This window comes from Aptenodytes forsteri, unplaced genomic scaffold (assembly GCF_000699145.1).
Source record: "Aptenodytes forsteri isolate BGI_AS27 unplaced genomic scaffold, ASM69914v1 Scaffold472, whole genome shotgun sequence".
NCBI classification, from domain to species: domain Eukaryota; kingdom Metazoa; phylum Chordata; class Aves; order Sphenisciformes; family Spheniscidae; genus Aptenodytes; species Aptenodytes forsteri.
The window spans coordinates 122,782-135,186 of NW_008796038.1; the positions used below are offsets into that span (position 1 = coordinate 122,782).

The window sequence follows — 12,405 nt, forward strand, 5'->3', positions numbered from 1 at the left end:
CCCCTCGCTACAACCTCCTTTCAGGTAGTTGTAGAGAGCGATGAGGTCTCCCCTCAGCCTCCTTTTCTCCAGGCTAAACAGTCCCAGTTCCCTCAGCCACTCCTCCTAAGACTTGTTCTCTAGACCCTAGGTCATCTAGTCCAACCCCTCTGCAATGAGCAGGGACATCTTCAATAAGATCAGGTTGCTCAGAGCCCCGTCCAACCTGACCTTGAATTTTTCCAGGGTTGGGGCATGCCCAGACCATTTTCCAAACTGATGGTGGCCACGTTACCTGAGCACACCACACCGGCGTCTTCCCCATGGTCACAGCTGTGTGTCCCCCATGGCCTGGCCAGGCATTCCGAGAGGGTGTCCTCCTTCCCTGTGCAGTTCACGTCGTCCAGCCAGATGGCATTGCGCCCTTGCCCAAACCAAGCCGCACCAGGGGCCAAGACCACCGTCCCGCAGCCCAGCTGCCGGCACACGACTGCGGCGTCCTCTTCATCCCAGCTGTCATCGCACACGGTCCCCCACTGATGCCTGTGGAGCACTTCAACTCTCCCAGCACAGAGGCTTGAGCCGCAACACCGCGGGGTCTGAAACGGGACGAGGCAGACACCCTTTTTGGAGGTCTCCTTCCACGCCTGCGCTGCTTATAGTGGCTAATGCACATTGCCCATTTTTGCTCCTTTTATGCCATTGGCAACCTGGACCTTTGAGAAGGACATGCTTGGTCCTGCCGTTATACTGAACATCCCCAAACACCAGAGGGACGCTGGATATTTAAAGCTAGGCTTTAATTAACATCAGCTAGAAGAAAACTGCCGAAATAGAGAAAATTCAGACATGCTTGCTGGAAAAGGATAAAAGCAGTGGAATTTGTAAAACTCCTCCCTTCCCGACCACTGGCATCTTTGTACGATGGGTCCCTTCCTCCTGCCCTGCTCTCAATCCAGCAGCTTTTGGTGGTTTTCTGGATTGCAACAAACTCTACATCTCACCCTCTAGGTTCCTAAGTAAAGCCTCTTTCTTCCCATCCCCTTGAAGGCTTGGTTGTGCGTCTCTCATTGCTTTGCTCAGATTCTCGTGCTCAGCATTTCTCAGGTTGCTCAGGTCCTCCACACCCCCGGGGTTTCATCAGCAAGACCAGTCACCGAACAAGGTGGACAGACCTCTGCAGAAGAGTGACCTCAGCTCTTCCGTGGGGTTTGGTGCTACCTAGGCTCAGAGGAGACCGTGTCACCAGCAAAGTCACCCTCGTCCTTTCCAGCCACACAGCTCAACACCCCCCTGGAATAATGCCATGCAAAAAAAAAAAAAAAAATAGTAATTACCTGAGCACACACCACCAGCATCTTCCCCATGGTTGCAATTGATGGGTTCCCCCATCCTGGACCTGCATTCGGAGAGGGTAGCTTCTGCCCCCGTGCACTCAACATCACCCAGCCAGATGTGGTTGGACCCTGACCCAAAGCGAGCCAAGCCTGGAGCTGACACAGCCACCCCGCAGCCCATCTGCCAGCACACCACCTCGCCATCGCTCAGGTCCCAGCCGTTGTCACATACCGTCCCCCACTGCTGGTTATGAAGCACCTCGACCCTCCCGGAGCAACGGCTGGAGCCGTTCACCAGCCAGACCTGAGCTGGTCCTGGAATTATGAAAGACATATGGAGGTTCAAACGCGTACGTGTTTCTTGCCCATGCATTGGAAGATGGGTCCTCAAATGGTGGCCACCTGCAAGGTGATGTGGAAACTGTCACCGGCATAAACAGGCATCTGATCCCATTTTAAGTGCCTTCAGGCATCCAAGAAACCCAGGAGGAGGGGACAGCCGTGACACAGGGCTGAATGGGAGATCCACCCCGACCTGGAGTGGTGGCAGGAGGCCAGCGCATCGCAAGCGGCACTAGATGCTGGTGTCCTGGCAGTCCAACCAGACAAGATGGACCCAAGGTAGAAGGGAGGTTCAATGGACTTTACGGTATGGTGACAATGCGTGTCACGATAGCACCATGCACGTATGAAAAAGGAAAGGATGCTCATAGCAGTAGAGTTGAGGGACCAGTTAAGGGCTTATAGGGGAGAGCAAGGTGGTGCTTGGGGACTGACGCTCGTTCTCCTGGGAGAGAGTCCTCACAGTGGCCGAGGGGAGCTGCTGCTCTCAGACAACCTGAAATTGGTTCCTATACAGAGGCAAGAGGCTTAACGTGAGCAGAGCGGAGGTGTTTCTCCACTGAGTTATCCATGTGCCAACGTTGCTCCTTCCAGAGCTCCACCACGACGGAGTATGAGGTGGCTTCCCCAGGCACACCACGCTGGCATCTTCTCGGTGGTCGCAGTTACTCTCTCCCCGTGGTCTGGCCCTGCACTCGGAGAGGGCAACCTCAGTGCCGGTGCAGTTCACATCATCCGGCCAGATGGGCTCGTACCCCATCCCAAACTGAGCTCTGGGTGGAGCGGCTACAGCCGTCCCACAGCCCAGCTGCCGGCACACCACTTCTGCGTTGTCCAGGTCCCAGCCGTCATCGCACACACTTCCCCATCGCTGGTTGTGCAGCACCTCAACTCTCCCAGAGCAGCGATTTGAGCCGTTCACCAGCCGGACCTCGGTAGGGTCTGAAACGGAAAGATAGAGAGGTGTCGCCTTGTGGTGGTGGACCTAGTGACGTAGAAAGCAAGTGTTGGATGTGAGATGGAGGATGAATCCCCAGATGTTCAGCATTTGTCTTGACTCAGAGTTAGAGATTTGAGGATTCCCATGTGGAAAGAACATCAGAGATAAGCACGGAAAACTGGTCCTGGAGCTCCTGCAGTGTTGGTACCCAGGAGCTTATCAGCAGAGGAACAGCAGCTACTTGAGCACACCGCACCAGCATCTTCTCCATGGTGGCACTTGTGGATTCCTTTCGGCTTGGCCCCGCATTTGGAGAGGGCGGACTCGGTCCCTGTGCAGTTCACCTCATCCAGCCAGATGGGATCACGTCCCCGGCCAAAGCAAGCCGAGCCCGGGGCTGCGACCGCCGCCCCGCAGCCCAGCTGCCAGCACACCACCTCGGCATCGTGCAGGTCCCAGCCATCATCACACACTGTCCCCCACTGCTGCTGATGAAGCACCTCGACCCTTCTGGTGCAACAGTGTGGGCCGTCCACCAGCCGAAGCGCCATTGGGTCTGGAACAAAGAAGGACACCAACAACCCTTCAGGAAGGGCTGGTGGAGATGGTCCTGGGCATGGGATCTCACACAGGACTGTGGTTCCCTCTACTCGTGGCTCCCTGACACGACACCTTCATGAAACGGGGATTCCCGTGGGACCCAGCATGGTCATTCACACCATGGAGATGCTCTGCGGTTGTCCACTTGGGCTGAAAATGAGCCAGGGAACATGGGAGAAGCAGCACTGATGGGATCCCCCTTGCATCCATTGCCCTTATTACCATTATTACCATTATTATCATTAGTATCAAGGGAATTATCATTCCCTTGCCCTCTGGAGGAAAGGGAGCTATGGCTCAGTGGTGGCACAGCTCTTCCTACGGACACGTGAGAGGAATGCGGTGGGGGGGTTACCTGAGCACACCACAGCGGCGTCTTCCCCGTGGTGGCAGCTGTGGATGCCCCACACCTGGGTATCTGCACTCGGTGAGGGCAGCCCCCGTCCCCCGGCAGCTGACTGTTTCCAGCCAGATGGGGTCGTGGTGGCAGCTGTGCCCTCGGTGAGGGCAGCCCCCGTCCCCCAGCAGCTGACTGTTTCCAGCCAGATGGGGTCGTAACCCCTGCCAAACCTAGCCCAGCCTGGAGCGGAGACTGGAGTGCCGCAGCCCAGCTGCCGGCACGCCACTTCGGCACCCTCCATGTCCCAGCCGTTGTCACACACGGACCCCCACTGCTGGTCGTGAAGCACTTCGAGGCGCCCAGCGCAGTGATTCAAGCCATTCACCAGCCGTAGCTCCGTGGGATCTAAAGGGGGAATGAGACAAACGAATAAACAGGGTATAGTGCACCTCAGTGCTCTGAAGTAGACGCTCTGCTGGCGTTGGCGACGACGTGCAACCATACAAGGTATGAATGCATAATCATGCTTCCCCCGTCCACATCAGCATCTTCAGTTGGAAGCAACAGAAAGACCTGGTTGTATTTAGGAGAAGGTAAAAACACCGTGGGATGCCTCACAGAGAGCGTTTCCCTTGGGCAATGCCAAGAAGACTCTTCGACATCCATGTCCAAACCATGAACGTGCTTCGAAGGTCTGCTAGGGTGACTACATCTTCCCTCGGAGAACATATCTAACAAGGAAAGACTTTAAAAACCTGCATTTATTTATTCTAGCCAAATGAAGGCTGGACTGGCTTGGCTTCGTCAAGGAGGAGAGTCTTTCCACGCTGCTTCTCTGTTTGCTCTGCTCTACTGTAGCTCCTTGCAAATATTCCCTGAAGTCACCCAGGTTTTGTCTTCTGGAAAGACAGGGCTGGCATCCCGTTGCAAGCTGGAGGGATGGGAGGGATATCTTTCCATCTTGGACTACCTCTAGAGATCCAGAAGCAGCTTGGGACATAGAGATGGAGAAGCCTGCAGCCATGCATGGCAAGCATCGATGGCCAAATGCCTCCTCTGACCGCAGACACTTCAACATCCAGAGCAGGTGCGCGTGATGGATGTGGCAAGCCACTTGGGAACCGACATTTTAAGGTGTCAGACAGAGGATTACCACAAATGGGCAGGAGTGCATCCAGATAGTCCATTGATATGATGCCTACAGAAGCAGAGCTACCTCACCTCCCAAGCATTCTTGACTGTTGCTTGCAATGGCGTTGTGCCCAAAGGAAAAAAAACGTGTGCAGAGAGGGAAGGAAACTGAAATTAGATGCAAGCATACCTACAGAAAAACTTCTCCCTGAAACCATGACCTGGACCAGGCTTACCTGAGCACACGACACCCGCATCTTCACCATGGTTGCAGTTATGGGCTCCCCAGGGCTTGAAGCTGCATTCAGTGATGGCACCTTCTGTCCCTGTGCAGTTCACTTCATCCAGCCAGATGGGACCGTGTCCTCACCCAAACGGAGCCCTGCCAGGGGCTGACATGGCCAGCCCGCAGCCCAGCTGCCAGCAGACCACCTCAGCATCACTCAGGTCCCAGCTGTCATCGCACACCGTCCCCCACTGCTGGTTGTGGTGGACCTCGACTCGCCCTGAGCAGCAGCTGGAGCCATTCACCAGCCGGACCCGAGTCGGTTCTGAAAAGAGACAAGTGCCAAAAACATCTGGATGTCCCAGGAGAGGTGACAGGGCTGGAGCTGCCCAGTCCTTCAATCATCCCAGAACCTCGTGGCTGAAGAGTGAGGAGGTTGCCCACCCAAAATGAGAAAAGCAGGCTCTGCTCAGGCGCTCAGCACCTCCCCGAACTCATCACCCTCCCTGGCAGGTGGCATCTGGATGGACACCCCCTCTGAAGCTCCCTCTGCCCTTCCCCAGCACACACCCGCCCATCAGGGGATTCTTCCTGCCTCCATTGGCAGGGCTGCAATGGAGACATCTACATCCAGGGCCATTTCAAAGGTCTTCTGCTCTTTTCTCTACCCCTCCCTCAAAAAACAAAACAAAACAAAAGACTACGATAGCCTGAGTGCCAGCCCCGACGGGGCAGGAGTCAAGAGCTACCTGTGCATTCAACGCCAGCATCCTCTCCGTGGTTGCAGTTATGGCTCCCCCAGGACCTGGCCTGGCACAGAAGAAAGGGCAGCCTCCGTCCCAGCACAGGTCACTTCATCCAGCCAGACGGGCCCCGACCCCTGCCCGAAGGCAGCCCCGAACTGAGCTGACGGTGCCCGGCCGCAACCCACCTCCCTGCACACCACTTCGGCGTCCATCAGGCTCCAGCTGTCGTCGCACACGGTGTCCCATTCGCCATCGTGGAGGACTTCAACTCTGCCAGAGCAGAAACTTGAGCCATTCGCCAGCCTGGTACGGGTCGAACCTGGAGCGGGTGCCCCTGCAAACACCCCCGGGGAGCAAACGGTCAGAGATTTTGCTGGGCATGCCATAGCCGGCAATGCTTAGGAGCAGGGTCTCCTGCCCAGCAAGCCCGGATGGCATCCAACAGGCTGTGCCCACGAAGGGATTCATCCCCGTAAAGCCAGGAGGTGGTTGGGCTGAGAAATGGCCAGGGAGCTGCAGCCTCGATGCCAGGAGATGCGGAGAGCTTTGGAAGGCGAGAACAGCATTTGGAAATTGCCTGGAGCAATAGTGTGAAGAGGCTAATTCTCCACAAAATTAGGAAGGGAGGGAGTAATTCTGCCTACCTTAGGGGACAGATCCAGCTCAAAATTAAGGGTCCTACCTGCCAGTGGCCATAGGGACGTGTCTGTCTGTGAGCTGGGTGCCTACACTCACTGTACAGAGGACACCCAGCCAACAGCAAGGGGCAATCAGTCAACAAGAAGGGGCAACCAGTCAATAGCAAGGGGCAAGACGGTTGTCCTGCCTGCTGTTTAACCCTTTGGTTGTCCACAGCGGCTGATGCAAGCCATGGTGGATGCGTGTTCCTCACCTGAGCACAAGACGCTGGCGTCTTCCCCGTGCCCGCAGCTGTGGGCTCCCCAGGGCCGTGCCCAGCACTCAGAAAGGGTGGCCTCCATCCCGGCGCAGTGTACGTTGGCCAGCCGGATGGGGTCTGCTCCTCGCCCGTAGTGAGCCCCGCCAACAGCCGACAGCACTGACCCGCAGCCCAGCTGCCGGCAGACCACGCGGGCTCCCTTGTGGTCATCGCACACCGTCCCCAGGTGCCACTGTAAAACACCTCCAGCCGGCCCGGGCAGGAGTCGGGGCCATTCACCAGCCTTACGTCGGCGGGACCTGACGCTGGTGATGACAGAGAGCAAAGGGAAGGAGATGTTAATGGGAAATAATGCAAAAGAAGAGGCTAGGCAGCAGCTGGGAAAGCATCTTGACACTTGTGGGCCAAAAGGAATGGGGAAGAACCAGCAAGCGAGAGAGAAAGACATGAACAATTATAATTTTATTATAATTATTTTCAGGGGGACACATGGCAGCTGGCCCTTGAGCAAACTCCAGGCTTTTCCAGCTGAGAATGCAGTCCCTTAAAACCAGGAAGGCCAAAATACATTAAGACGTTTTGCTAATTGCTTTTTCAGTGCTTGACTCTGCACAGCTTGCCGGATGAACTCCCTAAGCACAACACCAGCACGGGTAACTGAGTCGCAGGCTCTTTGTGGGAGTGATTGTGAGCAAGGCTGTGCAGCCGGAGCACAAGGTGCCAGGGACTCTGCACCCACAGCTCTAACCTGGCTTTGCTGGATGAACAGCCTTGACCCCATGTCGTGGTTTAACCTCAGTCGGCAACCGAGCTGGTCTACACATGCACCTTAACCATGAAACCGTGGGTGTTGGTCTACACATGCACCTTAACCATGAAACCGTGGGTGTTGGTCTACACATGCACCTTAACCATGAAACCGTGGGTGTTGGTCTACACATGCACCTTAACCATGAAACCGTGGGTGTTGGTCTACACATGCACCTTAACCATGAAACCGTGGGTGTTGGTCTACACATGCACCTTAACCATGAAACCGTGGGTGTTGGTCTACACATGCACCTTAACCATGAAACCGTGGGTGTTGGTCTACACATGCACCTTAACCATGAAACCGTGGGTGTTGGTCTACACATGCACCTTAACCATGAAACCGTGGGTGTTGGTCTACACATGCACCTTAACCATGAAACCGTGGGTGTTGGTCTACACATGCACCTTAACCATGAAACCGTGGGTGTTGGTCTACACATGCACCTTAACCATGAAACCGTGGGTGTTGGTCTACACATGCACCTTAACCATGAAACCGTGGGTGTTGGTCTACACATGCACCTTAACCATGAAACCGTGGGTGTTGGTCTACACATGCACCTTAACCATGAAACCGTGGGTGTTGGTCTACACATGCACCTTAACCATGAAACCGTGGGTGTTGGTCTACACATGCACCTTAACCATGAAACCGTGGGTGTTGGTCTACACATGCACCTTAACCATGAAACCGTGGGTGTTGGTCTACACATGCACCTTAACCATGAAACCGTGGGTGTTGGTCTACACATGCACCTTAACCATGAAACCGTGGGTGTTGGTCTACACATGCACCTTAACCATGAAACCGTGGGTGTTGGTCTACACATGCACCTTAACCATGAAACCGTGGGTGTTGGTCTACACATGCACCTTAACCATGAAACCGTGGGTGTTGGTCTACACATGCACCTTAACCATGAAACCGTGGGTGTTGGTCTACACATGCACCTTAACCATGAAACCGTGGGTGTTGGTCTACACATGCACCTTAACCATGAAACCGTGGGTGTTGGTCTACACATGCACCTTAACCATGAAACCGTGGGTGTTGGTCTACACATGCACCTTAACCATGAAACCGTGGGTGTTGGTCTACACATGCACCTTAACCATGAAACCGTGGGTGTTGGTCTACACGCCTTACGAAGCCATGAAACCATGGGTGTTGGTCTACACATGCACCTTAACCATGAAACCGTGGCTGTTGGTCTAAGCCTGCACCTTAACCATGAAACCGTGGGTGTTGGTCTACACATGCACCTTAACCATGAAACCGTCGGTGTTGGTCTACACATGCACCTTAACCATGAAACCGTCGGTGTTGGTCTACACATGCACCTTAACCATGAAACCGTCGGTGTTGGTCTACACATGCACCTTAACCATGAAACCGTCGGTGTTGGTCTACACATGCACCTTAACCATGAAACCGTGGGTGTTGGTCTACACATGCACCTTAACCATGAAACCGTCGGTGTTGGTCTACACATGCACCTTAACCATGAAACCGTCGGTGTTGGTCTACACATGCACCTTAACCATGAAACCGTGGCTGTTGGTCTAAGCCTGCACCTTAACCATGAAACCGTGGGTGTTGGTCTACACATGCACCTTAACCATGAAACCGTCGGTGTTGGTCTACACATGCACCTTAACCATGAAACCGTCGGTGTTGGTCTACACATGCACCTTAACCATGAAACCGTCGGTGTTGGTCTACACATGCACCTTAACCATGAAACCGTGGCTGTTGGTCTAAGCCTGCACCTTAACCATGAAACCGTGGGTGTTGGTCTACACATGCACCTTAACCATGAAACCGTCGGTGTTGGTCTACACATGCACCTTAACCATGAAACCGTCGGTGTTGGTCTACACATGCACCTTAACCATGAAACCGTCGGTGTTGGTCTACACATGCACCTTAACCATGAAACCGTGGGTGTTGGTCTACACATGCACCTTAACCATGAAACCGTCGGTGTTGGTCTACACATGCACCTTAACCATGAAACCGTGGCTGTTGGTCTAAGCCTGCACCTTAACCATGAAACCGTGGGTGTTGGTCTACACATGCACCTTAACCATGAAACCGTCGGTGTTGGTCTACACATGCACCTTAACCATGAAACCGTCGGTGTTGGTCTACACATGCACCTTAACCATGAAACCGTGGCTGTTGGTCTAAGCCTGCACCTTAACCATGAAACCGTGGGTGTTGGTCTACACATGCACCTTAACCATGAAACCGTGGGTGTTGGTCTACACATGCACCTTAACCATGAAACCGTGGCTGTTGGTCTAAGCCTGCACCTTAACCATGAAACCGTGGGTGTTGGTCTACACATGCACCTTAACCATGAAACCGTGGCTGTTGGTCTAAGCCTGCACCTTAACCATGAAACCGTGGGTGTTGGTCTACACATGCACCTTAACCATGAAACCGTCGGTGTTGGTCTACACATGCACCTTAACCATGAAACCGTCGGTGTTGGTCTACACATGCACCTTAACCATGAAACCGTGGCTGTTGGTCTAAGCCTGCACCTTAACCATGAAACCGTGGGTGTTGGTCTACACATGCACCTTAACCATGAAACCGTCGGTGTTGGTCTACACATGCACCTTAACCATGAAACCGTGGGTGTTGGTCTACACATGCACCTTAACCATGAAACCGTCGGTGTTGGTCTACACATGCACCTTAACCATGAAACCGTGGGTGTTGGTCTACACATGCACCTTAACCATGAAACCGTGGCTGTTGGTCTAAGCCTGCACCTTAACCATGAAACCGTGGGTGTTGGTCTACACATGCACCTTAACCATGAAACCGTCGGTGTTGGTCTACACATGCACCTTAACCATGAAACCGTCGGTGTTGGTCTACACATGCACCTTAACCATGAAACCGTCGGTGTTGGTCTACACATGCACCTTAACCATGAAACCGTCGGTGTTGGTCTACACATGCACCTTAACCATGAAACCGTCGGTGTTGGTCTACACATGCACCTTAACCATGAAACCGTGGCTGTTGGTCTAAGCCTGCACCTTAACCATGAAACCGTGGGTGTTGGTCTACACATGCACCTTAACCATGAAACCGTGGCTGTTGGTCTAAGCCTGCACCTTAACCATGAAACCGTGGGTGTTGGTCTACACATGCACCTTAACCATGAAACCGTCGGTGTTGGTCTACACATGCACCTTAACCATGAAACCGTCGGTGTTGGTCTACACATGCACCTTAACCATGAAACCGTCGGTGTTGGTCTACACATGCACCTTAACCATGAAACCGTCGGTGTTGGTCTACACATGCACCTTAACCATGAAACCGTGGCTGTTGGTCTAAGCCTGCACCTTAACCATGAAACCGTGGGTGTTGGTCTACACATGCACCTTAACCATGAAACCGTGGCTGTTGGTCTAAGCCTGCACCTTAACCATGAAACCGTGGGTGTTGGTCTACACATGCACCTTAACCATGAAACCGTCGGTGTTGGTCTACACATGCACCTTAACCATGAAACCGTGGGTGTTGCTCTAAGCCTGCACCTTACAAATTTGCAGCAACCACAATCAAAGCACCCAGAAACAAAGAGGAGCGGCAGCACTCTGGCATGCCGTGTCCCGCAATGCGGCGTGCAACCAGCACCGGGGAGGGGGGGGATACGGGGGGAAATGCGAGAGCACTCACCACACAGCCCTGCTAGGACGAGGAGGATCTCTGCAGCCCTGAGCCCAGCATGGGCGGATAGTCTGTCACCCACAGAGTGCCCAGCCGACAGCAAAGGACTTTTGGAGAAGCTGCTCCCAGCCTGGCAGGCGTGCGGGAAGAGGTAGGCTTGGCAGAGGCTGCGATGAGGTCCACCATCTCCAGCTGGAGAAGAAATACGCTGAAGACCTGATGAAGGCAGCGGGGAGAGGACGCTTTCCGCGCTGCTCCATCCCCCGGCTTTCTGCGCTGCTCTGTCCCTCAGCTCCCCGGCGGCTCTTGCATCACATGGAGTCCGGTGGATGAAGGGGAACTGAATCTTCTGCTTTCAGCTTGATCCTTGGTGACCAGCAAACATCCTGTGGCTGCAGCTGCCGTGGGTGACATCCCATGGGTCCACCGCTCAAGAGGACATCAGAAGGGGGACGGGGAGGGCTGGGGGAGTTGCAGGGCTTGGTTGTAGGGTCTTAGTTTCGCCCCAGCGAGTGCGTCTGCTCATACGCGATGCTGACTCCGTAGCCAACGGACGAGAAAATGGATGAGCATCAAATGGCCCGTCGCCTTAATGAGGAGCAGAGTCAGGTCTGGCCCCACTGAGGGGGCTGAGACCAGCAGATCAGGCACGGGCACCAGCACAGCAACCCTTCGGGAGCATCTCAGAGGCTTGGGACAGGCAGCAGGTGCTCTTGGTGGGGAAGGAGAGCAGCCTCTTCCACTTTCAGCTACTATCTCGTTCAGATGTGAAGCAGGAATTCGGCCCAAACCTGCTGAGGCCATCTGCAAGAGGTCCTTTTCTCCACCCCCATGGGCAAACGTGGGCGATGAGGCTGCAGACATGTCCGTTGGGACCACAACTGGCAGCAGGTCAGCCAAGGATCTCCCAGTTATTAATTGCCGAGCAGAGGACACCAGACACCACGTCTTCTTGCCTAGCTCTTGTTCTCCTTGCTCGGCTTAAGCTGCAGTCTTCCTCATGATTCTTCCCTCCTCTTTGGCTCACCCAGGTCTGGGATGGGGTCTCCATGGTTGACCCGAGGACTTCAACTGAGTCTCATCGCTCAAAAATGGCTGGGACAGGCACCAGCTTGGGGTTGCTTTTAGGATTCAACCTGAGGAACCTTGGGTTCACCACAAGAAAGCTCTGACTAAGCTATGAATTCAGTTTCAGGCTTTGTTGAAGGTGAGCTGGAGCCCACAGCCAGACGATGGAGATTGGTGATGGCTGCTTGGTATCAACCACCCCCAGAAATGCTTGCCTCACAGCAAATGTCTGGGGAGACCTTCGTATGGAAGGTGGAAAGCAAAGCAAGCTCCTTTTGCCAATTTGCC

The 12,405-nt window shown here is 54.2% G+C and overlaps 1 protein-coding gene across 1 annotated transcript in view; it reads right to left on the reverse strand.

Moving 5' to 3' along the window:
- The window catches only part of LOC103904104 (deleted in malignant brain tumors 1 protein), a 28,505-nt gene extending 16,405 nt beyond the window's left edge, over window positions 1-12,100 (reverse strand). The window contains 15 exon segments of the mRNA XM_019473698.1: window positions 275-555; window positions 1,155-1,200; window positions 1,317-1,628; window positions 2,274-2,600; window positions 2,831-3,154; window positions 3,554-3,605; window positions 3,607-3,695; window positions 3,758-3,943; window positions 4,897-5,220; window positions 5,624-5,711; window positions 5,713-5,975; window positions 6,534-6,758; window positions 6,761-6,844; window positions 11,059-11,401; window positions 12,077-12,100. Coding sequence (XP_019329243.1) covers window positions 275-555; window positions 1,155-1,200; window positions 1,317-1,628; window positions 2,274-2,600; window positions 2,831-3,154; window positions 3,554-3,605; window positions 3,607-3,695; window positions 3,758-3,943; window positions 4,897-5,220; window positions 5,624-5,711; window positions 5,713-5,975; window positions 6,534-6,758; window positions 6,761-6,844; window positions 11,059-11,401; window positions 12,077-12,100 — 2,968 coding nt within the window.
- Window positions 12,101-12,405: the final 305 nt, after the last annotated feature.